General features: G+C 47.3%; 1 protein-coding gene and 1 long non-coding RNA gene across 20 annotated transcripts in view; one reads left to right on the forward strand and one right to left on the reverse strand.

The window, feature by feature from the left end:
* PAXIP1 (PAX interacting protein 1) overlaps nt 1-13,045 on the forward strand; it is a 52,386-nt gene extending 39,341 nt beyond the window's left edge. For 2 of the 8 annotated variants that reach the window (XM_064575683.1, XM_045863992.3), the window contains 7 exons: nt 792-862; nt 3,153-3,255; nt 4,131-4,299; nt 10,554-10,654; nt 11,597-11,731; nt 11,823-11,898; nt 11,981-12,115. In XM_064575683.1, the coding sequence (XP_064431753.1) occupies nt 792-862; nt 3,153-3,255; nt 4,131-4,299; nt 10,554-10,654; nt 11,597-11,731; nt 11,823-11,898; nt 11,981-12,108 (783 nt within the window). In that variant the 3' untranslated portion in view covers nt 12,109-12,115. Of the gene's footprint in view, nt 1-791; nt 863-3,152; nt 3,256-3,992; nt 4,300-10,395; nt 10,655-11,596; nt 11,732-11,822; nt 11,899-11,980; nt 12,116-12,587 lie in introns of those variants that run through there. The other 6 variants (XM_054505140.2, XM_064575685.1, XM_064575686.1 and 3 more) reach the window with 6 other exon arrangements.
* Nucleotides 1-25,115, reverse strand: part of LOC123835145 (uncharacterized) — a 37,416-nt gene that overhangs the window by 2,678 nt on the left and 9,623 nt on the right. For 2 of the 12 annotated variants that reach the window (XR_010406681.1, XR_010406680.1), the window contains exons 3-10: nt 15,843-15,900; nt 15,513-15,673; nt 14,873-15,191; nt 13,905-13,983; nt 13,181-13,314; nt 11,619-12,230; nt 11,124-11,492; nt 5,180-5,956 (exon numbers count right to left, since the gene is read on the reverse strand). This is a non-coding gene — a long non-coding RNA (uncharacterized LOC123835145). Of the gene's footprint in view, nt 1-4,298; nt 4,723-5,179; nt 5,957-11,123; nt 11,493-11,618; nt 12,231-13,180; nt 13,315-13,904; nt 13,984-14,872; nt 15,192-15,512; nt 15,677-15,836; nt 15,901-17,119; nt 18,421-25,115 lie in introns of those variants that run through there. The other 10 variants (XR_010406683.1, XR_010406682.1, XR_006788662.3 and 7 more) reach the window with 10 other exon arrangements.

Below are 25,115 nucleotides of genomic sequence, written 5' to 3' on the forward strand. Positions count from 1 at the left end.
AGCCCTCCCAGGTCCCCGGGGCCCAGACGGCTCCGTGTCAGAGCCACAGCAGCCCCGTCACCCTCATTCGCGTCCCGCTGCGTGTTTCCTGCTGCTGCCGTGTGTGGTGCTGGGGACGCTTGAAGTGCCCGCGGCTGCGAGGGCCGAGGCCGTGTCCTCGTCCGGGTGCACTGAGAGGAGGGGGCTGGCCCCGGGTCTGGCGGGGCGAGCGGGTCTCAGGCGTTTGCCGCGCACACGCGGACTTCTGGGGCTTGTCTGCATACGGCGGCAGTATTTAGGAGATGGAAAGCGGAGGCTTCGGACAGTGAGACAGTGTGTCTTTGGAAGCAGCTCTGGAAAAGCTGCCCCACTCCCGGCAGAGCTGCTCATCTGTGAACCGTCCTAGCCAGAATTCCTACTTGAGGAAGTGTCCGTTTTTAGGGGATGTAACTGCACTGAGGACGTTTTCCAAATTCCAAATTGGGACACAGGACAACACACTGGAAGTGAATCCTGCCGTGCGGTGTTGAGGGTGGAGGACTGCACGTACGGCGGGGGGACGGAGACGCCCTGAGGACCGGGAGGGTTTGGGGAACCTGGAAGGCAGGCCGAGAGTCACACACAGGTTCTCTGGAAAGCCTTCCCGCTCCTGGTGGTGACCTCCTTGTCACTGTCCTGGGCAAATGCTAGTTTCGATGCGGTGGAGAGCACGAATGTTGTAGGAGAGGGTTTGGTTACTTGACACATAAATCTCTTAGAAGCTCCTGTGTTACTTGTGAGATTGTTGAAAGTGAGTGATATTTTAATTACAGGGTGTGAGACTACCTCCCAAACTGAAACAGAATGAAGTGACCAACATCCAGCCTTCTTCCAAAAGAGCCAGGTATGAAGGATCCCCTACATCTGCTGTGGTTGGTTATCGCTTACAGGTCCGTTACCGCTTACTGGTCACAAGTGGGGAAACTTCTGAACATTTTCATAGTAAATAGGATTTGCTTATTACTTCACAACTTTGTTGTGATCTGTCTCATTACTGGACATAAAGGTGGATAGACAAGTATTTTTTTTTATTTAAAAAAAGTTGAATCTTTTTTTTGTTTTTGGGTTTTTTGTTTTGTTTTTTGTTTTTTTAAGCAAAACCTCATCAGAACCTCAGTAAAGCACAGCTGCTGTGGCGGACCAGGTGGGAGGCCTGGCAGGGCTGGCCGCAGCGCACCAGCATGCACAGGACTGTGCCCTCTGGCTGCGCCCCACGGCCCAGGTGGGCAGGGGCCGAGAGCCCTTTGGAAGGACGTGTGGGGTGGCGCTGGTCTCACCTGCTGAAGACCTGGCTGGCCAGTGTGGGTCAGTAATGAAGTTCTGGCTGTCGTTTGATTAGTAAGGTACCCCAGATACAGGATGAACTAGGGAGCTTTCTTGAAAAGCCATTATTTCCAAGCTGCCTGTGGTGAACCACAGTTGATTTGCTTGGGCTGCTCTCTGCAGTCAGCCACCAGTTTCCCCTCGTCTCTCCCCTGCTCTGCATCCTACGCATTCCACCCCCACATCACAGTCTGAGTTATGGAAGTATTCACTAACATCTTAATTATGTGATTATATATATATAAAATTTTCAGTATGGCGAGAGCATGAGCAGTGGGGGTGGGGGGCAGAGGGAGAGAGAGAATCCCAAGCAGACTCCGTGCCCGGTGCAGAGCTTGACGCAGGGCTTGGTCTCACGGCCCTGAGATCAGACCTGAGCTGAAATCAAGAATTGGATGCTTAACCGACTGGGGCACTCAGGTAGGTGCTCCTGTGATTACATAGTTTTAAGATGGTCATCAAAATCCACAAATAAACCTTAAAAAATTACTTTATTTAGATGGTCTCAAATGTAAGCTGAAAATGGAATTTGAAAATTCTAAGGATATGTAAAATACTGATTTAATTTAAAAGGTTATTAAGTCCGATAGCTTGTTTTGAGCCTCTTGTGTAAGAAAGGGCTCAGGGGGCAGAGGGCCTGTGAGAGGCTGCAGCTGCCGGGACACCCCCTCAGTGACTGACGTGGACCCAGAACAGGCCTGTTAGGAACGGTTATCCTGGCAGAACCAGCGAGACGGGGAGTCCACCCAAAGGGTGCCACCTTTTTTTTTTTTAAGCTTCCATTTTTATTTATTTACTTATTTTTATTATGTTAGTCACCATACATTACATCATTAGTTTTTGATGTAGTGTTCCATGATTCATTGTTTGCATATAACACCCAGTGCTCCATGCAGAACGTGCCCTCCTTAATACCCATCACCGGGCTAACCCATCTCCCCACCCCCCTCCCCTCTAGTTTCCCGGAGTCCATAGCCTCTCATGGTTTGTCTCCCCCTCCGATTTTACCCCCCTTGATTCTTCTCCTCCTGCTATCTTCTTCTTTTTTAACATATAATGTATTATTTGTTTCAGAGGTACAGATCTGTGATTGAACAGTCTTACACAATTCACAGCGCTCACCATAGCACATACCCTCCCGAATGTCTGTCACCCAGCCACCCCATCCCTCCCACCCCCCACCACTCCAGCAACCCTCAGTTTGTTTCCTGAGATTAAGAATTCCTCGTATCAGTGAGGTCATATGATACATGTCTTTCTCTGATTGACTGACTTTGCTCAGCATAATACCCTCCAGTTCCATCCACGTCGTTGCAAATGGCAAGATTTCATTCTTTTGCCGCCTTTTTAAAGCCGTTGAAAACATTTGTAATTGGGAGGGGGAGGGGATCAATGGGTTACTTTCCTTGGAGGTGCCATGCATAGTCTTTTGGGGGAGACCGTGTAAGAGGTAGGAAAGAAAGGACAGGTACCTCGCATTCTCCTTGATGGAAAAATCCCCACACACTTAAAGCTCCCGAACAGTTGTTAAAACAATCTTTTGTTTGCTAAAGAACATTTTTATTTTAAGTAAACAGGGCGCCTGGGTGGCTCGGTTGGGCGTCTGCCTTTGGCTCAGGTCATGATCCGGAGTCCTGGGATCGAGTCCCACATCGAGCTCCCGGCTCAGCGGGGAGCCTGCTTCTCCCTCTGACCCTCTCCCCTCTCATGCTGTTTCTCTCTCTTTCTCTCAAATAAATAAATAAAATCGTTAAAAAAAAATTTATATTTTAAGTAAACAAAGTCACCTTTGTGTTTTGTGTATTTTATAGAATTGAAGATATACCACCTCCCACTAAAAAGTTAACACCAGAATTGACCCCTTTTGTGCTTTTCACTGGGTTTGAGCCTGTTCAAGTTCAACAGTATATTAAGGTAAAATTATATTCTACTTTGTATAGGGATATTTAGCACTGCCTTTCTGTATATATTTGCTTTGGGTAGCAGTTAATTAAAATAACATTTAATCAGGAATATCCTAAGAATCTTAACAGAATATACTTACAAAGGAGTTGTAGTAGTTGTAGTAGTTTTTATGGCAATAAGTAGTCATTAAATTGTTAATGATTTTTCACCTTGTTCTGCGCTTTTTATATTTAGTTTTATACTTAGACACCTGCTTTCTTAGTAGGACTCTGGCAGTTAGACCACGACCCATTCTTATAGCCACGTGAACATGAGCAAGCCTGCTCGAAGGCCATCGTCCTAGAAAGCCCCAGCTTAGGGAGTGCGCCGGCTACTCTGCATCCCCCAGTGAAGCCGCAGGCCACCTGGGGGGGCACAGGGGGAGTTGGGCATGTGTGTACTTGGACAGGAAGTGGGACACGACCTCAGATCCACGTTCTGGAGTAACAGCTTCCTGCTGTTGGGCGGCGGGGGTGGGTGGGCTGAAAAGTTCACCTGTGTCGTGTTGGATTCCTACATTGTGCTTTTCACTGTTCTTAAGGAAGAGAAGTCGTAACAAATGCTATTCTAAGATTAGTACAATTTAATTTCTTTACGTTTACAATTGAGTGTAGTCACTGAGGTCTTTCCACGTGTTTGCGTCTTCTCAGTCACTGGGATTCCTTGCTGGGGACTAGGTTGCTGTGCTTCACTAACCCCCGTTTCAGCTGCAGGTCTGAGATGCGCCGCCTGGTTCTCAGGGACTTGATGTGGAGGGCTGTGGCGTCTGTGGACGTGACGGCAGCCGTGCGCACCGGGCCACCGTCAGTGCCGCGCTCATCTCTGCTCTGTGCTCCTCCCTCCAGAAGCTCTACATCCTTGGCGGTGAGGTCGCCGAGTCTGCGCAGAAATGCACACACCTCATCGCCAGCAAAGTGACGCGCACGGTGAAGTTCCTGACGGCCATCTCTGTGGTGAGGCACATCGTGACCCCGGAGTGGCTGGAGGAGTGTTTCAAGTGTCAGAAGTTCATTGGTACGTGCTGGCGTCACTGCCTTAGGGTTTTCGTGCTGAAAACACACCTTTTTTTCCCTTGAGCTTGTCCGTTTTCATCCCAGCAAACATCTAGTTTGCTATTTCACTCCTGACAACTCACCATTAAATTTATAAATTTCTTCCATGTCCCAGCGAGTCAGTGGATAGTTTCGCATTGTACTATGAAAGAGAAAGGTTTCGGTCATTTGGGCAATGTTAGGGGGAAACAAGCTCTCTGCCACTGCTTTGTTTGCTGATATTTTGTTAGGACGTTGGCTGTTTCCATTCGAAAGGCGATTCTCCCGTGCTGTGGTGTCCGTGACGGTCCCGGCCCGGGTTTGATGGCAGGTGCTGTCGGAGGGAGGGGTGTCTGCCTCCCCTTGCCCGCCTCCCGTTGTTCAGAGCCCCAGGAGTGGATTCCTGCTGGGCAGTGGGGAGAGGCTTTCTCTTAGTCAGTGCACCCTGCTACACATAGAGTGAATATAAATTCCAAACAGTTTCTCCACGAAGCTGAATGGCCAAAATTGATTTGAGCCTTTGTTAGCGTAAGGCTAGTGGTGTTGTCTTCCCTGTGTGGGCCTTCCCAGCCCATCGTGACCCCTGCACGTGCATCCTCAGCCCTCACCTGGCCACTGGTCTGGGTGGAGCGGGAGAAAGGAGCTCGGCCCCGTGACGAGCGTCACCGCAATCTGTTTGGTTTCTTGTTTTAGGTTTTTAAGCCCCAACCGCAGTGGTGCTAAGACTTAACTCCCTCCCTTGTGTCCCCCCCTACCCACCCTCATGTGGCAGTGACAGCAGTTACCAACCTCTGGTTAGGGCGTGCGCACACACTCGTGTTTCTCTGCCCTGGATGCTGCCCCCCCCCCCCCATCCCCGCCCCTGGAGCTGTAGGATGATATGGGTCCACCAGACCCCCAGAGACCCTCCTGGTCCCCACTGGCCTCGCACTGTTCTGACCCATGAAGCTAACCATATTTGTCCCTAACAGGGGCAAGTGGTTGTTAATGTTAAATTGAAGCATTTCAGATCCATGTTATTTTCTTGGACACTGGTGTTTAAACCTAATTCGGTCTTTAATGTAAAACAATTAATAAAAAGCATATATATTTTAAAGTTCATGTAGTCTAATATACAGATGAGAAATTACGATCCAGAAAAATAAGTTATCTTCTTACTTATAGCAAAGCTAGAACCAAACTTAAAATTCCATGATTGTATATCCACGTCAATCATAGGAAAGAATCCTTTATATGAAAATCAATAATAAATTCTCAATTACAATAATATAGCCAATTCTTGTTATTCATGGTAATTACATGTTCTACAGAGTAGCCACAGACCCCAAATTCGTGAACACTGAGCCACTGCTCCCAGAGGAAACTCTGGGCTGGGTTCCCCAAGCCCTGGTCACATTTTCATCAGCTAATCGATACCTACCCTCGTAGGCTCTGGAAAACCCTGTTGGCTATGTGCCTCTGTTTAAAGACACTATTAATACCTCTCCTTGCTCCTTCCCACTGACGACCTGGCTGGCTGTAGCCGGCATAGCTGAGCCTGAGTGGAGCCGTCGTAACTCGTGCTTTGTCCCCACGGCACAGCACAGCCTCTTCCCTGGGGGGCACCGCGGCACCACGCTCCATGCTGGGGGCATTTGAAACTACAGAGTCACCAACAAAAAGCATGAAAATGCGAACAAATTAACACTAAGTAGACCACAAAAAGGAAAACTTTATGGTATACAGCTTTGCCTTCTGGGAACAGGTGCATCTGGCAGCTCAGGTTTGGCCCCATTACGAGCGTCTCTGCAAAAAATGCCACCAGTATTGATCTGTGGTTACAAATACATTGTACCAAGTAGGCCAATTCACAAATACAAAATCCACAAATAGGATAACTGTGTTAATACTTAGAAAATTTTTCAATTGAAATTAATTTTTTGTTCTTAAAAGATATTAATGAAATACAAAACCTAACAGTGTAGGCAAAAGAAAAAAGTTGTAGAAACAACTCCCATAAATTTATGTATTAGCTCCCAATTTTGTAGACGAGCTATAAAATTTAGAATATGACGGTCTGTTCCTTCATTGAAATTTGAGTTGCTTTTAATTTATCAACTTTATCAGTTTGTGAAACGTGATTCTTTTATCTGTTTGTGAAGTTTACAGCAATTCTTATTTCACGAAGTTTTGGTTGACTGACTTTCATTTGTATGGCATAACTGTTGATCTCTGAGGGTTAGTGGGTGGTTTAGTCACACTGTAAACATTTCGTGTTTAATAGTAAATATTCAAACATTTCATATTTGATCCCCCAAATATCAGGATTTAAGAGAATTTTTCCAGGTTACAGGAATTGCCTTTTCTAAGTGTCATGTAGTTAGAATCGTAACAGTACATACCCTTTTCAGAGTGGCTTCTTTCACTTAGACGCATCTCTGTTTCCTCCCTGTCTTTTCATGGCTTCGTAGCTCGTTTCTTTGTGGCGCTGAGCGATACTCCATTGTCTGCCTGGACCACAGTTTATCTGTTCACTGACTGAAGGGCATCTTGGCTGCTTCTAAGTTTTGACAGTTATGAATACAGCCGCCGTCATCGTTCTTGTATAGCTTTTGTGTGGATGTAAGTTTTCAACTCCTTTGAGTCTGTACCAAGAGGTGTGATTGCTGGATCATGTGGTAAAAGTATGTGTTTAGTTTGGTAAGAAACCACCATTCTTCCAAGTTCACTGCACCATTTTGCATTCCTGCCAGCAGTGAAGGAGAGTTCCCATTGCTCCACATCCTTGCTTTGCATTTGATGTTATCAGTGTTTTGAGTTTCTGCCATTTTAATGGTTGTGTAGTGGTCATCTCATTTTTGTTTTAATTTGCAGTTCGATGATGACCTAGATCATGGAACATCTTCTCAGGTGCATATTTGCCATCTCTGTGTCTTCTCTGGTGACGTGCTCGCTTCGGCAGCACGTACACTGCATCTTCTCTGGTGACATGTCCAGACTTTTTGCCCATTTTTTAAATTGGGTGGTTTTCTTATGTTGAATGTTACGAGTTCTTTGTGTATTTTGGACAGCAGTCCTTAATCAGTTGTGTCTTTTCCAACTATTTTCTCCCAATCTATGGCTTGTCTTCTCATTCTGTTGACATTGTTCTCCTGGAACACAAATTTTTAATTTTAATGAAGTCCAGCTTATCAATGATTTCTTCCATAGGTCGTGCCTTAGGTGTTGTATCTGAAGTCATTGCCATACTCAGGGTCATCTAGATTTTCTCCTGTGTTCTAGGAGTTTCATAGTTTTATACTTAGGTCTGTGATCCATTTTAATTTTTGTGAAGGATGTAGAGTCTGTCTAGGTTCCTTTTCTTGCATGTGGACATCCAGTGGTTGAAAATACGATCTTTGCTCAGTCGTGTTGCCTTTGTTCCTTTGTTAAAGGCCAGTTTATGTTGTTTATGTGGGTCTGTTTCTGGGCTCTCCACCAATCAGTTCTTTTGCGGGTGCCACGCGGTCTTGATTCCTCAAGCGTCGAGGTGGGCTTGGAAGTCGGGCAGGGGCAGTCTTCCAGCTTTGTTCTTGTCCAACTTCAGTGTTGAGTCGGCTGCTCTGGGTCTTTTGCCCTCCATATCAACTTTAGGATCAGCTTCTTGGTATATGTAAATCTTTTTTTTTTTTTTTTTTGATTTTTTTTTAACATTTTGAGAGAGAGTGCGTGCATGTGAGAGAAAGAGCGCACGTGAGCGCGCACGCATAAGCAGGGGGAGGGGCAGAGGCAGAGGGAGGAGCAGACTCCCCGCTGAGCAGAGAGCCTGATGATGGATGATGCATGGCTTGATCCCAGGACCCTGAGATCGTGACCCGAGCTGAAGGCAGACGCTTAACCGACTGAGCCACCCAGGTGCCCCCAAAACAAAGTATCTTTATATATGTATTAAAAATAAATGATTTGGGGCACCTGGGTGGCTCAGTCGGTTAAGCGTCTGCCTTCAGCTCGGGTCACGATCCTAGGGTCCTGGGATCGGGCCCCGCATCAGGCTCCCTGCTCAGCGGGAAGCCTGCTTCTCCCTCTCCCATTCCCCCTGCTTGTGTTCCCTCTCTTGCTGTCTCTCTGTCAAATAAATAAAATCTTTAAAAAAAAAAATTTTTGTTTTTGCCAAAAGTTGACACTTTTGGATTATTTTCTAAATTTTTCAAAAATATTGACCTTATTTGGGTGATTTGTAGTAATGTCTGAATTTTTGCTTTCACAGTCATTTCTTTCTTTTACCCATCTTTAACATTTTAGTGATTTTTAAACATATTTGGCTTTTGAATTTTAAAATTCTCACTTTATTTGAAACAATCACCAAGTTACCAAGCAGTTGCAAGTATAGTACAAATTGCTGTTTTCTCCTGAACCATAAAAGGTACGTTGCTAAAGTTACGTGCCATCATCCTCGAACACCTTGATGTGTGTTACCTACAGAAAAGGCCATTCTGCCCCATGGCCACAGGACAGCCCTCAGAGTCCGGTCCACGGCCACAGCCTCGTCCTCAGATGGCTCTGTGTCCCAGGGATGTCCCTCAAAGCCAGAGGGTCCGGGTCAGAACCATGCACGGGGTCGCCACGTCTCCTCAGTGTTCCCTTGTTGCTTCGGTTGATTATTTGCTAGAACGTCCCTCTGTCTGGGTGTACCTGCTGCTTCCCCCCGATTGAGTGCAGGACCGCCCCGCTCGGTGCCGGGTCCTCGCCGCACTCCTGCCAGGGCTTGTGCTGTTCTGTTGTGCGGCTCATGGGTCCCTGGGAGCAGGTGACGTCTGCTGGCCTTCTCTGTGCAATATGTCATTTATGGGGAAGGAGTTGAAACTGTGCCAGTATCTGTTCCTTTATTATTTCCTTGTATGGACTCCTTTTTGAGTTTTATTCCATGGGTTATTGTGCTGCCCTTGATGTCCAGTGAGAGAGAGCCACTCAGGCTGGCTTCAGGGTCCCGCAGTCTGTCCCCTTGGTCTTCGAGCACTTCCTGGCTTTTGGCACAAGAAAGTTCTAGGCTCATGTTACGCTCTTCTGCCCTGTGTTTTGTTTTGAGATTGAGCGTGAGAGCGCAGAGCCTAGTGTGGTATCTCCTGTGCAGGGGGGTGTCAGCTGTGGCTGTCCCGAGTCGCTTCTCCGTCAGCAGCACTGGCCGCTGCTCGGTGACCCTCTGGGTCCTGAAAAGGCGCGTCTGCCTCCGCGGTTGCCCCGGAAGCTGCCATTTCAGATATTTCATGTGTGACTGTACTTCCTGTTCATTTTTTACTTCTCCAATTTTCGGACATTATCTTTTTCCACCTAAAACAGGATAGCAGCTTTATCTGATTGATTGGCTAACTGATCTTGTATTTCTAGCACTTGTTCATAATTTCAGTGTCTCTTCACTGATTGGATTGCTCTTGCCCAGAGTCAGCAAACTGGCTCATGAGCTAAGAATGGTGTTTTACATATTTAAAGCCTCATTGCTTCATGAAAAGGATAATTTGGCAGAAACTGTGTGTGGCCTGGCCTGCAAGTCCTAACGTGTGTGATCTTGGCCGCCCACCTGGCCAGCCCCCACTTCACACTTCCCTGTGCCGCACTTTTGGGGACCGTGTCATCAGGTTACCTGGTTATTATTATGAAATGAGGAAGAAATGCTTTTCTGAGCGTGAGACGTTTATAAGAAGCTTAAAACATTTTGTGATCTTTGACTTTTGGTAAATTGGACGTTTCTTAAAATTCTCCTGTGTCCTCAAGATTTGGTGAAACTATTCTTCATAAGTTGCCACCCACTTTCCTATATTTAAAAGGCATCTGTTAGAGCTATACAATGGATTATCAGTTCCTTGAGTCTAATGAGACTTGTGGTCATCACATATACGTTGGATGTGATGCTGGTTCTCAGCTGGTCGCTCTGGGACTGGGGTTCTCCACGCAGGATCTGTGAACTCCCTGAAACCGTGTGGAATGGTGGCGGGGGTGCAGAGGGGAGGTGCGGCAGAAGAGGGTCCCCAGCTCTCAGTCCATTTGTTTTCAAGAGCATATGACCTCAGAAGTTTAAACTACGCTGTGCAGAAGGGAGTCTTTCATCTTGTCTGGCTGTTTTCAGGGGAGAATAGCTGAGATTTCACATTCAGTGGTTTCCCAGGGAAGTGTGAGCCGCGAGTGACGTGCCCCTGACCTGCGGCGGGGAGACCTCCGGGGTGGATCCCGTGCCCGGTACTCTGCAAGTCTGCACTTTTCTGAGAGGGCGACTCTGTTTTCCAGATGAGCAGAACTACCTCCTTCGAGACGCTGAGGCCGAGGTGCTGTTCTCTTTCAGTCTGGAAGAGTCCCTGAAAAGGGCGCACGCCTCCCCACTCTTCAAGGTAAAGGGTAGTCAGCAGTGTCCCCGCAGGTGCCCCACATGGCACAGTCGAAGGGACTGAGTGGGTGGCGCACACTCCTGGCCTCTGGAGGCTGCTGTGCTGGGGAGGCCCAGTGGGCCTCCGGAGCCCTGCTCTTCACGAGTCTGCTAGGGAGACGCTCGACAAAGCACCTGGGTGTTTAGAGTGTATTTATGAATAATCCAATTGGCAAGAGACATTTAGGTTGATTTTTCTGCTTCTCACAAATCTTTGCTACTTCGTGTTCTTCTCATTAAATGCATACTCAGCTGGAGGATGAAGATTCTTGGGAAAATATTAATTGAATGTGTGCCTAAATAATTTAAGACAGGATTTTTAAATATTTGTTTGATAAGATACTTAGAACAACTTTTTTTGTATTGGTCTGTTTTTTACCCTTGTCAGGGAACCAGCTTAGGAATGAGAATGGGAATGTTAAGATGTATCTTACCTAAAATAGTCTGAATTTTCTAAATGTTCTTTTTCTGTGAGTGGTTTAAAAAAAAATAGTATCTTGTGCACTTCAGAGAACAGGCGTTAGAAAGTTACATCTTAGCCATCAGGATCATCTCCTGGTCAGAGCCCAGGGAACACACAGATCTGAAAGAGAGGGGTCTCTTGCTTGACACAGCGAGGCGGATGGAGTAGTGTTCTCACTGACCCCACAGAATCCTTCATGTCTCTTAGGGACAGGAGTTCCAGTTACTTTGACTCATCCCGGGTCTTACCTGACTTGGGAAAATGCTTCAGTTAGCTCAGATCGGCATCCTGGCTTCCTCCAGGCCCACTTCAGGTTGGGGACCTGCAAGGGCTGGGACTTCTGTAATTTCACAGAATTATACATTTGGTCAAAAATCATGGTAGAATTCATGAAAAATTACCCTAAAAATTCAGTTAAAAACGTGCACATATTTTTATTTTTAGGCAAAATATTTTTACATCACACCTGGAATCTGCCCAAGTCTCTCAACCATGAAGGCGATTGTGGAGTGTGCAGGAGGACGAGTGTTGTCTAAACAGCCGTCTTTCCGGAAGCTCGTGGAGCACAAGCAAAATAAGGTGGATAGAAGGAAAACAGGCTGCTGATTCATCACTGTGCCCGATGAGATTCCTTGTTCAGTAACCGATGAACTCATTTTCTTTTCCTTAGAGTTTGTCAGAAATAATTTTAATATCCTGTGAAAATGACCTGCACTTATGTCGAGAATATTTTGCCAGAGGAATAGGTAAGTCAAGTCCCACTGCTCTTGCCCTTGATCGAAGCGCGTGTAGACACAGCACCCCTTGAGCTCGTTTTGTCCCTTTCAGACGTGCACAACGCGGAGTTTGTTCTAACTGGAGTGCTCACACAAACACTGGACTATGACTCATATCCTTTGGAGGCAGCTCCCACGGGTGTCAGGACTGTATGTGTTCTGCAGGTGTGCCCGAGTTAGTGGGTAGTTGTGGACACCGTGCTGTAGCATTTTCTTTTCCAGAGTTACGCCTGTTCTGTACTCCTTTTACTTTCAGAAGGTTAAAAGTTACGTGGGCGTCCTCTCAGGGGCCTTTTTTCCATCTAGAGACAGAAGGGAGACGGATTGATTTGGATTGATTTTTGCCCGGGGAGGATGGGTCGGAGCTGCAGGGCTTGGCAGGTTCAGGGAAGGAGGACTTACCTGGCTGTGGGGTCGGGATGGGCTCCCAGACCGTCAGCCACGACCGTGGCTCTGACCGCAGGGCACGCTCGCCAGGTCCTGCCAGTGCAGGGGGCCTGGTGCCCTCGGGCTGCGTGAGTTGTGTGTGCATGGGCGTTTGTAAGGCTCCCTGGGATTGAAATGGACTGACGGCTTTATGCCGGCAGGGTACTAACGTAACTAGATTTGGGACCCTGTGTGCAGTGTGTGCTTGAAATGGTTTTTCCTCAACAAGCCTACATATAAATTTAACTGATGGCGTCGACACTGCGACTGGAGCCCTGGGACGCCGTCCGGCCGTGCCCGCTGCCGGGCGGAGCAGGCCGCTCCCCTTCAGGTGCCCGTGTTTTCCAGCTGCTCCAGCAGGCAGGCATTTTAAAGCAGGAGAACACAGATAATAAATATACTGCATCTTATTAAGATGTGTAATTTTATTCTGAGGAAACATAAATTATGTTTTGTATTATATGAATTTACGAGCCCACATTAGGTTTTATGATTCATTTGCCAGGTTTTTAAATGTTTTCACAACACTGTTAACTTCGGCTACAAATAAAATGGTGTAAATAAAGACCTTGCTATCTCTAAATTATGGATGTTAAAGATTTGAAATGTTTTGTACTTTATTTTTATTTCTTATACTCTTTTCTTTTATATTGATATCTTGCCCACATTTTAAATAAATGTACTTTTGAACTTAGAATTGAGTGATCCTTTGTTTTTTGCATAATTTATACGACTTACAGTAAACTGGATCACATTTTAAGTAATTTCAAGGCAAAATAGTATCATAAACTCTCAAGCAGAGGGACAGCCGCGGCCCTGCACCCACCAGTCACATCCAGTCACATCCTGCTCCGTTCCACGTCCAGTCCTTCAACACTTCCTGTGGGAGCGCATCAGAGGCCACCGTCCCAGACGTTCAGAGTTGCTCTCACTGCGCCCATCGGGTGTGTTCCTGAAACACTGAATTTGCTTCCGTAACAATTTCTGAAATGTCTTCCCTAGGAACAGTTGGGACCCGCTTGACAATTCCCTAACTGCACGTTCAGTTTAGATCCGGAATACAGCGTAGGTAGTGCACAGGCATTGAAGACATGAACACGGAATAAACTGAATTCCGTGTCGGGAGAGCTCTCAGTGTCCCTATGGGGCTTTGAGGACGGTCCCACACTCAGGACAACCCTTCCTCAGGTGTTCCTCCCAGCTCCGCTGGCGTACAGCTCTTTCTCCAAGTGGAAAGGAAATCACCACACACTTCACAGTTTTAGGTAAGGGCCAGTGTCTTCAAGCGCTTCTGCCCTAACCCTTGACCTTCTGTGGGATTTCCCGGGGAGCCCGCCCCATTACAGCACATTCGCTGAGCCTGAAGTGACTGACCTTCTATTGGCTGCCGGAAGTATTTATCTTGAGCTCTGTAAAGTATGCCTTAAGAGCAGTTGTTCTTAGGTGTACTATATTCTGGCATTTACTTGTATTTTTAACAAATTGTACCTCAAGATGTGTCTGCTTTGAAGCTAATTGTTTTGTACCTAAGCAAACTTAGAAGTACTAACCTGTAGAACTGACCATTTCCTGTCACGCACAACAGATGGAATTAGTGTTGATATGAAATATCTTAGGTTCTGCAAAATCCTGGAAGGGAAGAAGAGTTTCATATCTGAGAACACAGTTTTGATTGCAAAGTATTCAGGATGCTGCCCTACGGCTCACACCCTTGAAGGAAAGTGAAGGCGCGGATGGAGAAAACGGGCCTTCTGTGCAGAGTCTCATGCATCTGTTCAGTCTTCAGTGGAGACAGGGTGTTTGTTTAACCAACATGCAAGTATGACTGATTTAACCTTTCAATTAGTGTTTGTTTTGTTTTTGTTTTTTTTCAAAAGCTGCCAAGAAATAATTCTTAAACACTCCAGGAGCTGTCTGCAGCCAACTGGCTTGCCCAGCTGCTGAGCACGGATTTGGTGGCTCGGGAGTTTCATATGAACGTAGAAGAATAGAGATTTCAAGTAAATGCTTCTTAAAGAAGTTGATTTAAGAAGTTATTTTCTCCTAAGAAAAGGAAGTTATTTTCTTCCTAAGAAAAGGAAGTCTTTCACTTAATCCTGTTGTTTTGTCTGGCTCAAGGTTGTTTAATGGAAATATGACCTACATATGCAATGTAAAAATTCCTAATAGCCACAGTAAAAATTTTAAATTTTTTTAATTTTTATAGTGTAACACCATGTATCTAAAATACTGTTCCAGCTACAGGTCATCAGTATTTTACAAAATTACTGTGATAGTGGGTTTTTTTGTTTTTTTGTTTCTTTAGTGCGGTCTTTACTGTATTTTATTTACACTTAGCACACATCTCAATTCTGACACTGAATTTTCATTAGGAGTATTTTATCTGTATTTAGATTTTATACCACTTACAATTTAAAAAGATTTCTATGCCCAGGTTATTCAAAGCATGAGTGTGTTCTAGGAACAAAATTAGTGTCAGTTAAACTTCATGTTAAATAGGATTAAAAACCCAGCTCACCTGCACGAGGTGCATCTCTGTGCTTGGTGACCAGCTGTGGCCGTCACGTCAGTGGCCATCCGCATGGGCTCGCTGGAAACGCGAGTGCCAGTGAGGAGGTACACAGGCCGTCCAAGTAGCTCCAAGATCACTGCTCTGGGCAGAGTCACCAGAATTCCACTCCCTGCCACAGGTCGCAGAAGGTCTGCTTCCATCTGGGTAGGTGCAAGGTGTCGAGAGGAAAGTGGAAGAAATACTGCGTGTCCTTGCTCTTTTAATCCTGCCAGCATCTGGTGACTGAAGACAGAACAGCTGCGCGGACTGGCCGCACACCACTGGCCTGCGAGCAAACAAGGCTGCTGGAGACGTCCTGCCCGCAGGAGGCCAAAGCCCCTCTAGCCCAAGGGCTCGCACTCCCAGGAAGCCCTCCCACATCCCTGATGTTTGCTGAATCAAAAAGTAAACGTGAAATTAAGGTCTGCATTCGTGGGAAGCTGGGTGCCTCCACATACCCACAGTGACCGTCAGCATCCCGCACACACGTCTGTCCCGTCGGCCGCCGCGCATCCTGCAGGCCCCCATCCCGGTTCTCGACGCGCCCCACAGCAAAGGGCTGCCCCCCCAAGGTGCCCCTCTGCCTCACTGCCCGTCTGCAGCTCACCTCGCTCCGGCGACTCAGCTGCACAAGTGGTCACGTCTGTGCATCCCCGTTACCATCGGGCTCATCTCCTTCCCTCGCAAATCTCCGCGAGGTCTCCAAGACGCCTCCTTGCCTCCAGTCTCTTCCCCTCCCCGCTGCCCTCTGTACATGCTGTCGCATTCCTGCTAAGAGAAGAAAGTCCCCGAGTTGTCATGTTTGAAGTCTTCCCTAAAGCCGTGTCACATGCCCACCCAGCTCCTCATTCCCAGCAGGCACACAGAAGGGCTTCCCGTTCCTCATGTCAGACTATCCTCCCACTCCTGTCCGGCAACCTTCCCCACTCACTCAGACCTGTAAAGCCTTTCCTGGTTCTTGCAGGTTTTTCCGTTGCCTTAGCCTCTGATCCAGTCTACACAAGCAACAAAGAGAAAAACAGGTAAGTTGGATCACACCAAAATTAAAAACCGTTTGTGTATCACCAACGGTGAAAAGGCAGCCCACTGAATAAGAAAAATTATTTGTAAATCCTATACCTGATAAGGAGCTAATATCCAGATAAAGAACTCCTACAACTCTTCACAACAAACCACCTGATTTTTTTTTTTTTAAAGATTTTTATTTATTTATTTGAGACAGAGAGAATGAGAGACAGAGAGCATGAGAGGGAGGAGGGTCAGAGGGAGAAGCAGACTCCCCGCTGAGCAGGGAGCCCGATGCGGGGCTCGATCCCGGGACTCCAGGATCATGACCTGAGCCGAAGGCAGTCGCTTAACCAACTGAGCCACCCAGGCGCCCCAAAACCACCTGATTTTAAAATGAGCAAAGGACTTGAATAGATATTTCTCCAAAGAAGATACATGAATGGCCAGTAAGCATGTGAAAAGATGCTCCACATCACTCATCATCAGGGAAATGCAAATCAAAACCACAATGAGCTACCACCTCACACCCATCCGGATGGCTACTATCCAACAAAAGAAAAACACAAAGATGTGAAGAAATTGGAACCCTCGTGCACTGTTGGTGGGAATGCCACCTGGTGCAGCCATTCTGGAAAACAGTCCGGAGGTTCCTCAAAGTTTAAAACAGAACTACTTATGATCCAACAATTCCACTTCTAGGTATATCCCCAAAAGAATCAAAAGCAGGGTTTTCGTGAGACATTTATACACCCACGTTCACAGGCAGTATTATTCATAGTAACCAAAAGTTGGAGGCAACCCAAGTGTCCATTGACTGATGAATAGATGAGCAAAATGTAGCATATGCACGCAAAATACTATTCAAAATCCTGACGCCCACTATCACAGAGGATCCCGGGGACATCGTGCTGAGTGAGAGAAGACAGTCAAAAAGGGACTCAATACTGTCTGATTCCACTTGTGTGAGGTGGTGGGCATGGGGGACAGGAGAAGGGGAGTGGGAGTGAGTGTGTAATGGGGACAGTCTCAGTTGGGCGACGAAAAGTTCTGGTGGTGGTCCCGCAACACTGCACATGTGCTCAGTAGTACACTGCAAAATACCTAACATGGCAAATTCTACGGGTTTTACCACAATTTTAGAAAATGAAGGCGGAAATGAAGAGCGCTAGTGGGGAGTGAAGGCAGAAGGCCCTCTCGTGGGCTCACCCTCTGGTCTTCCTCAGGCTTTCACTGAACACTTAGAGCGAGTGGTCAGAACCCCTGACCCACGCGGAGAGTTAATCCCAGGCGAACGGATCAGTGTGTGTGGACATGCGTGGACGTGTGTCTGCGGAGCTTTCTGTGGCTCCCATCACATCTGAAAAAGACTGGCTCAGGAAAGATGAAAGATCTACTGCGTTAAAAATAAGACAAACCAAAAACCAGTGGATGGCGAAGCACTTCCAGAATCACAGGATCAGGGTCTGTGCAGAGCTGCCTCCCCAGAAGAGCAATGAGGACAGACGTAAATGGCCCAGACCACGGAAGGCTGGACCCTTCTGCCCCCTGAGCCATGGTGGGTTTTGGTGTGAGGTTCAGAGCGCCAGGGCTTCTGAGTTAGGCCGTCCCTACCGCTTGGGCCAGGATGACCTCCGAGGTCTTCACTGCCGGGCAGGCCGGAGGAGGGGCCTCCTGTTCCTCCTCCCAGTTGCCAGACGATGAAAGGAAGCCCCACCTGGAATGGAACAGGCGCAGGGGCCCGGGAGGGAAGAAGGTCAGGATGCCCAAGACTGGAAAAGCTGTCACCTAAGTACGGGCATGTAGGAGTGTGGCATGTGGACTGCCAAGCCCCCGGGGGGTTGGTAGTCTGTTGGCGCAGTCACTGTCGCGGGTTTTGTTCTCCGAGCTTCCGAGGGAGTGGCGGTGGTCTGCAGCTGCGCCCGCACCGGCCCCCCGCACCCCCGCTCCAGGAAGGGAGGAAACGGGTTCTGAAGTCCACCATGGTGACGGTATCTTCCCCGCTGAGTGAGCAGCACAAGAAATGCTCCCCTGTGGGAGGGTCCCCTGGAAGCAAGCCGCCCGAGGCTGCAGCCTCCGTGGGAGGGGAGCGCAAGGGGCCGCGCAGCCGGAGCGCGGCCCCTGCCAGGTCAGCAGCGCCCCCCACCCGGGGCGGGAGCCGCGGGCAGCGCGAGCCGCACCCCCGCGCCCCGCGGCTCGGGTGGGGCCTTTTAGGACCACAGGCTGCCGCTAGGTCCCGGCTGCGCGCAACACTGCGGGCGGTGAGGCCTCTCGGGCCGGGCTGCGGCGCGCGCCGCTCCCTTCGCGGAGGGGAGGCAGAGACAGGCACCCCCTCGCGGCCCGCTCCTCCTCTGGGGCCCCGCTGGCTGCTGCGCGCGCCGGGCTGCTGCCCTGAGCGCCAGCCCGATGGGCCCGCGCCCCGGCCCGCCCCGGGCGGGCCGACGCAGGCGGAGCGGAGGGGCGGGGCCAGCGCCGCCGAGGCCGAGGCGCAAGTCCGCGGAGACGCGAGGCGCCGCCCCGCCGCGGGAGGGGCCCGGAGGCCCGGCATGGACGCTCCCTCGGACGTTGCAAAGCCTCTCCAACGAAGACTCACCGATCCGCCTTGGGAACGACCAACAGGGGCGCCCTGGCTTTGGCTAGACACGGTGCCCTCAGGAGCCTGCAGGTGCACCACTGCGCGACATCTTGAGCGTGACCTCCCTGATTTGGGACCTAAACTGCAGTCACCAGCTGCACCTCACCGCAACTCAAGCTGAAGGCGGCCCCCTGCCCCGAGACGCGGCGCGCTGCCCGGCCTGGGTCCCCGGAGGGGCAGCATGGCAGCTTCCCGCCAGGTGTGCCAGGATACCGGGGTGCTGGAGATACTGAGGGGTGCGGTTTAGGTTGATACGGACTAACAGCTGTTAACATCTTACTCTAGAACTGTCTGTACCCTTCCTTCCGCACACTGGCCCAAGGAATAGTTTTTATTTTTTCAGATGGGAGTCCACTGCAGCACCTGACACGAGAGAGCCAAGGCTATCGAACGGAGCATGTGGTACCTGCCCAGAGCCGGTCCTTCTAACAATCCCAGTCGTCCTGATTCTTCTGCAGTCAGGATTTATCACTTGGAAACTTTGTTTTGCAAGTGCACGTACAATACTCGGTTTGTATTTCTACCGATTCCTATTTTCAGATTCGCTCTAATATAGAAATTACGTACGATGGTTGCTCATCATCACTGTCATCCGGCATCGTTAGGCAACAGAAAGATGATGATCCCAGTTTTGGATTGTGTGTGATACTTTGATAAAATAAAGTAAATTTTCAACTTTTAACGTTTGTGGGCCCTGCTCCTGGACTCCTGCTCCCGGAAGATATACTTTAACATTTACCGGGATCAAAATGACTTGGCAAAACCTCAGAGCATGGGTTCTATTTCTGTCCTGGGTGCACACTGTACATCTGCTTTGTTAAAAACACAATAAATAAAGAGCATTCCAAACATAAAGAAAAAAACCCTCCCTGGTTCCCATAAGATTCAGGTCATTCATACAGCCTTACACATATAGAAACATAAGTCTGACTTTCTGGAATGTCCCTCCTCAGGATGATTTGTAACTCTAGGTTTAAAAACAACAACAACATATAACCCTGCACCATGTTCCTTCCCCAGGGCACCCTTCTTTGTGAAGACTGTGTGTGTGTCCCCGGCAGTTGTCCTAACTTGGACTCGAATAAGACTCTTCCTTCCTCTTTAAAAATTTAAAAAAGGGTTGTCCTCTCTGCCTCAACATTTCTTAGTGCAGTCGGCAGGATACCTGAGCAACTCACCTGACAATGCCTGGGGGCCGTCTGGAACTCAGCTCGGTACCAGCACGGGCCCTTGGTGCCCCTCCGACTTCTCGCAGGTGTGTTGGTGAAGTCTCCTGATACCCAACCTCCTCACTTTGAATCAACAGTCCTTTTAGTCAAGCTGTTGAGGGTTACCAATAATGTTCTCTAGGTGAGAATCACCAATAGGATTTAGTTCTTTTAATTATAATTAAATTGATAATTATAACTGATGTTATAATATAAGGCTGGAGTAAATTTTCTACCTAAAAATATGAGAGCCTGAACCATTCAGCTTCAAAGAGAAGGAACACTTGCTCCTTCCAGCCAAATGGTGCTTTCAGGTGACCGAAAGCCTAAAGCAAGTGTCTGATGATACTCCTCAGGATGTGTAGTGGTCCCATAGGAATTTCCCATCTCCGAAGGTAATTAGCGATTGGTTCGTCCCCGGGTGCACAAGTACGGATCGATCATCCAGTGCTCCCAGCCCCCTCGGTGGTCTTAGACCTCGCGGGGAGAAACCGAGACACGTAAGAGAGTGCATCACAGCCCTTTGGAAGCGACACAAGCGGCACCCTCTGGATCCACCACACTTAACATCCTTAGATCTTATTCAAGATAAGGCTGAAACTAGAAGGAATGGGGAACCACGCTTCCCAAGCTGCAGAGCTCCCAGAAAACCAACCACCACCTACAGGAATTCCGGCAGGCTCCGTGCACAGCCCCTACGGAGTCTCTGCTTGCAAGCGCTTACCGAAATGGGAGAACCTGCCTAAGGATGGATAACCTGAGTCTCAGACGGCCCGAATGGGGTTCTTTCAACACGTCGGAGTTATTTTTCTGGTATACACAATTAGAAAGCCAGCTGTAAGGCCACGTAACCAGAAACTACAAAGCCATCTTGGTCCAATGAAGCCCCCAGCTTTTGGGAAGGAACGAGCAGCATTCAAAGAGGCACCCTGGGCTTCATTTGGTTTGTTGCTGCAGCTTTTGGTCTCTTTGGACAAAACCAGCTGTGTTCTGACCGGAAAATGGAAAATAATTAATGGATCCATAAATTATAATGCTATCCTGTGACTGGATTTGCTTTAATAAAAGGGAAATATTTGCAAATTGGGTCTTTAATGTCCTCTCCACAAATATTAGTGAAACAATGGCTAAATTTTGTTTGCGTCTTGTATGTGTCCATGTGTAGTGACTGAGATATTTTCTCCACCTTGGGATGACATTGCTCAAATTAATTTGTAAAGGAGCTCTATTTAATTGGTTTAAAGGCGAGCACTCGTAAAAACTCTCTAAGACTCAGAAAGATTAACTCAAATGTTTTTCAAGTTTTTATGATCTGGGATGAAATTCCCTACATTCAGGCTTTTATGTTACTCCGTAATAAAGATGCCTCATGTGAAAGAACCCAACGATGGTCCAGAGAGATAGAGATGGGCAAAAATCTAAGACACCCAACCCCCTTCTCAGTAGTCAGAAAAAATGAGGAAAACAGGCAGACACTGGAAATCCTAAATCCACCTCCCCAAGCACAAGCACTAGAATTGACAGCCAATCTGTCTGCCCCTCTGCCTCCTCCTCCAGAGGGGTGAAAAGCACCCAGAGAGAAGGCCTGTTTTGCAGGAGGGGGACACGGGACACGGAAACGGAGAGATGTTAGTCCCCGCTTGAATCTGCCTCAGCCTCCCCTTCCTCCAGTTCCTGCACAGTCACCACCAGGGCTGCTCACACAGCTGGCCCCATACCATCCTCAGTGCCTCCAGCACCATCTGCTTCTGCTCTTCTACCCTCACTGCCTAGGAGCAAAAAGGACCCAGAGTTGCCAGGCAGGCCACCTCCTTATGAGGTTCAAACTGGAGCACCTCCCAGATCAGCCTGAAGGGGCCCGAGGACTCGCCTGGACTCAAACCACCCACTGAAGATTTCCCCACAGAGGCCCCAGGTAAAACTGACGGGTGGGGCGGGGCGGGGCGGGGACACAAATTGAATGATGTTTCAATGGACACAGGCGCAGCATATTCGGTATTAAAACTAATTCAAGGTTGTTGGTTTAATTAAAAGAGACATGGTTTTGGCTCTATCAACATCAAATATAATACAGGTAATCAGCTTTTATCCTACCTGAGTTTATTAAATTCATCTTGTCACTGTTGCAATCTGTCAGCAAAAAATGACTTAAAACGGTGGTGGATTTCGTTTCATCAAGTTTTCATGGGTAATTGTTAAGAGCAAGTAAATTAAATTTTAAGGAAAAGGTTCAGAAACTTTTAAATAGCTTCCAAAATCTTTGGTAACCTAAAACTTTGAAATTTTGTTAGGTTAAATAACAAATTGGGTTGAATTCATTGAATATCTAAGTTTTTTCCCAAAAAAGATAAAATACTGAAATATCAATTACTAAACATGGGTTTTTCTGCTTTTGGCTTATTACAGAGAATCTAAAGATACTTGGGTCTCCTGATAAACATGTTTTATGCTTTACTGGAAGTTGTACTATGAAAAAATATGTTTCTAGAACACATTAAATATATTCATAAACTTCCCAATCTAAAGATTTCTGGTGTAGTAGTTCATAATTGGTTACTACATTTTCACAGGAGACTATGGTTTCCAAGAGTGAAAATTCTAAATGTAACTGAGACTGCCGGAAATAAGGAAACCAACTCTGTATGTAGCGAAAGTAGAAGATATGTAAGGAAAGTACAAAGAATGAGAATAAATTTTTGTTGAGAGCAAAGAAAGTAATTTTGTCCTAACACAAGACTGGTTATTTGAGAGAAAAAACTTATGACGAAGTCTAAATGCAAAAGGAAGTTGTTGGTTTGTGAAGGGGACTCTTTGGAAAAGAATTTTATATGTGGTCAGGATGACTAAGATTGGAATAAATGAATTTTAAAAATACACTTGTATAGGATATGAGGGGGAAGATGGCAGAGTAGGTGATCCTAGGCTCACTTTGTCCCATGGATACAACTAGAAACACCCACATCACCTGGTTGTGTACACAACCCAGAATATGACCCGAAGACTGGCAGAACAGACTCTCTATGGCTAAATGTAGAGAAGAGATCACGTGGAAGAGAGTAGGAAGGGGAGCCCATAGGAGGGAGGGATGCTGCAGGCATGGAAGGGAGAAGAGCAGACCCCCCCCAGGCACCAGGAACCCATATCCCCGTAACATTTGGCTTTGAAAACCAGAGGGGCCTAACTTCAGGAGTTCTTAATCAATGGGCTTAACACCTGTGACTTTAAAAATCAGTGGATGGGGCCCTGGGAGAGCGAGGAGGGTTATGAGGAAACTGAGTTCTTGCCCTTAAAGAGACAGCACAACAAACAGCCCTACTGAGATAGAGCATACAAGTAGCAGTTTGAAAAACACCTGGTGTATACGAGGAGATTTATTTACTAATCTCAGAGCATGTGCTGGAGGGGCAGCAGGGATCTTTGGGAGAATTCTCTAAGAACAAAAGAACTGGTGGGTGCCACCTCCCTCCCCTGCCCCAGCCTAGATACACAGACACCGCGGGAACCAGCACAGCACAAACACTCTCCACCTAGCTGGCTAACAGTGTGCCCTGTCACCACGCACTTCCGTGGAGCTGCCCCTCCATCCCCGCCTCCGTGAGTTTTCCTGGGCTGATGCAGGTCTACTCCTAAGGACCAGCAACTCTGCTGGGACCACCAGTACCCCATCATCACGTTCTCCTGTGGACCTGCCCCCTCCACTACCCCTTTGGCCAGAACCCATCCAAAGCCAGGACCACAAGCCTGGCAGTGTGCAAGGACCTCCAACAGGGGCCAGCACTACTCCAAAGTGACTCCCATTCCAGAGAATGGGAAAGAGAACCATACACCCCAGTTCCACTGCTGGGGGCAGAGAGATGGTCTGACTACAGGCCCTGCTCACCAAGAAAAGCTTCTCAGGGGACAACACAGGGAAAGTGCCCTGCAGTCTGGTGCTACTGCATCTCACAAACGCTTGGTCTGACTCCACTGAAGCCTAAGGTGGCCCCAGACTGGCCACCTCACAACCCAGGGACCAAATCTGCCCACAACAGGCAAAGAGAGCCACTACAGACAAAGAGACTAAGGGAAAAAGCAGCAAAGCCACAACAGCAGGGCACATGCAACATACACAGGAGACACCCCTGAAGGGTTCTGTTGATCAGGGGACACAGCACTGTAGGGTACCATGGGATTCTTCCAAAGGCCACTATTTTCCAAAGCAAGAGACGTTGCTGACTTTCCTAACACACAGAAACAGACACAGGGAGTTAGATAAAATGAGGAGACAGAGGAGTTTGTCCGAAATGAAAGAACGAGACAAAAATCACAGCAAGAGATCTAAGCAAAACAGAGAAAAATAATATGCCTGGCAGAGAATTTAAAGTAATGGTTATAAAGATACTCACTGGACTTGAGAAAAGAATGGAGGACCTCAGCGATACCATCAACAAAGAGAAAACATAAAGAAACAATCAGAGATGAAGAACTCAATAACTGAAATTTAAAATACACCAGATGGAATAAATAGTGGACTAGAAGAAGTACAAGAATACATCAGTGACCTGGAGGACAGAGCAATGGAAAGCAATCAAGTTGAACAGGAGAGAGAAAAAATAACAACAAAAAATGAAAATAGACTAAAGGAATACAGACACCATCAAGCATAATAACATTTGCATTATAGGGGTCCAAGAAGGAGAAGATAGAAAAGGAGGCAGAAAATTTATTTGAAGAAACAATAGCTGAAAACTCCCCAAATCTGGGGAAGGAAACAGAAATATAGATCCAGGAGGCACAGAGAGCCCACAGAAAAAAATCAATCCAAGGAGGTCCACACCAAGACACATAGTAATTAAAATGGCAAAAAAAGTAGTGATAAAGAGACTTTTAAAAGCAGCAAGAGAAAAACAATGACAACAACAACAGCACATGGAACATTCTCCAGAATGATTTACAAATTAGGCTGCAAAACAAGTCTCGACAAATTCAAAAGATCAAAGTCATACCATGCATCTTTTCTGATCACAACACTATGAAAACAGAAATCAACCACAAGAAAAAAAAATCTGGAAAAACCACAAATAAATGGAGGTTAAATAACTTTTTAGTAATCAATGAATGGGTCAACCAAGAAATCAAAGAGGAAATAAAAAAATCTATGGAGACAAATGAAAACACAATGGTCCAAAATCTTTGGGACCCAGCAAAAGCTGTTCTAAGAGGGAAGTTTATAGCAATACGGGCCTACCCCAGAAAGCAAGAAAAATCTCAAATAAACAACCTAAGCATATGCCTGAAGAAGCCAGAAGAAAAAAGAACCACCAAAATCCTAAACCAGTAGAAGGAAGGAAATAATAAAGATTAGAGCAGAAATAAATGTAAT

The sequence above is a fragment of the Mirounga angustirostris genome, unplaced genomic scaffold (genome assembly GCF_029215605.1).
Source record: "Mirounga angustirostris isolate CCGP_5_RB_7025 unplaced genomic scaffold, mMirAng1.0.hap1 SCAF_12, whole genome shotgun sequence".
In the NCBI taxonomy this organism is placed as follows: Eukaryota; Metazoa; Chordata; class Mammalia; order Carnivora; family Phocidae; genus Mirounga; species Mirounga angustirostris.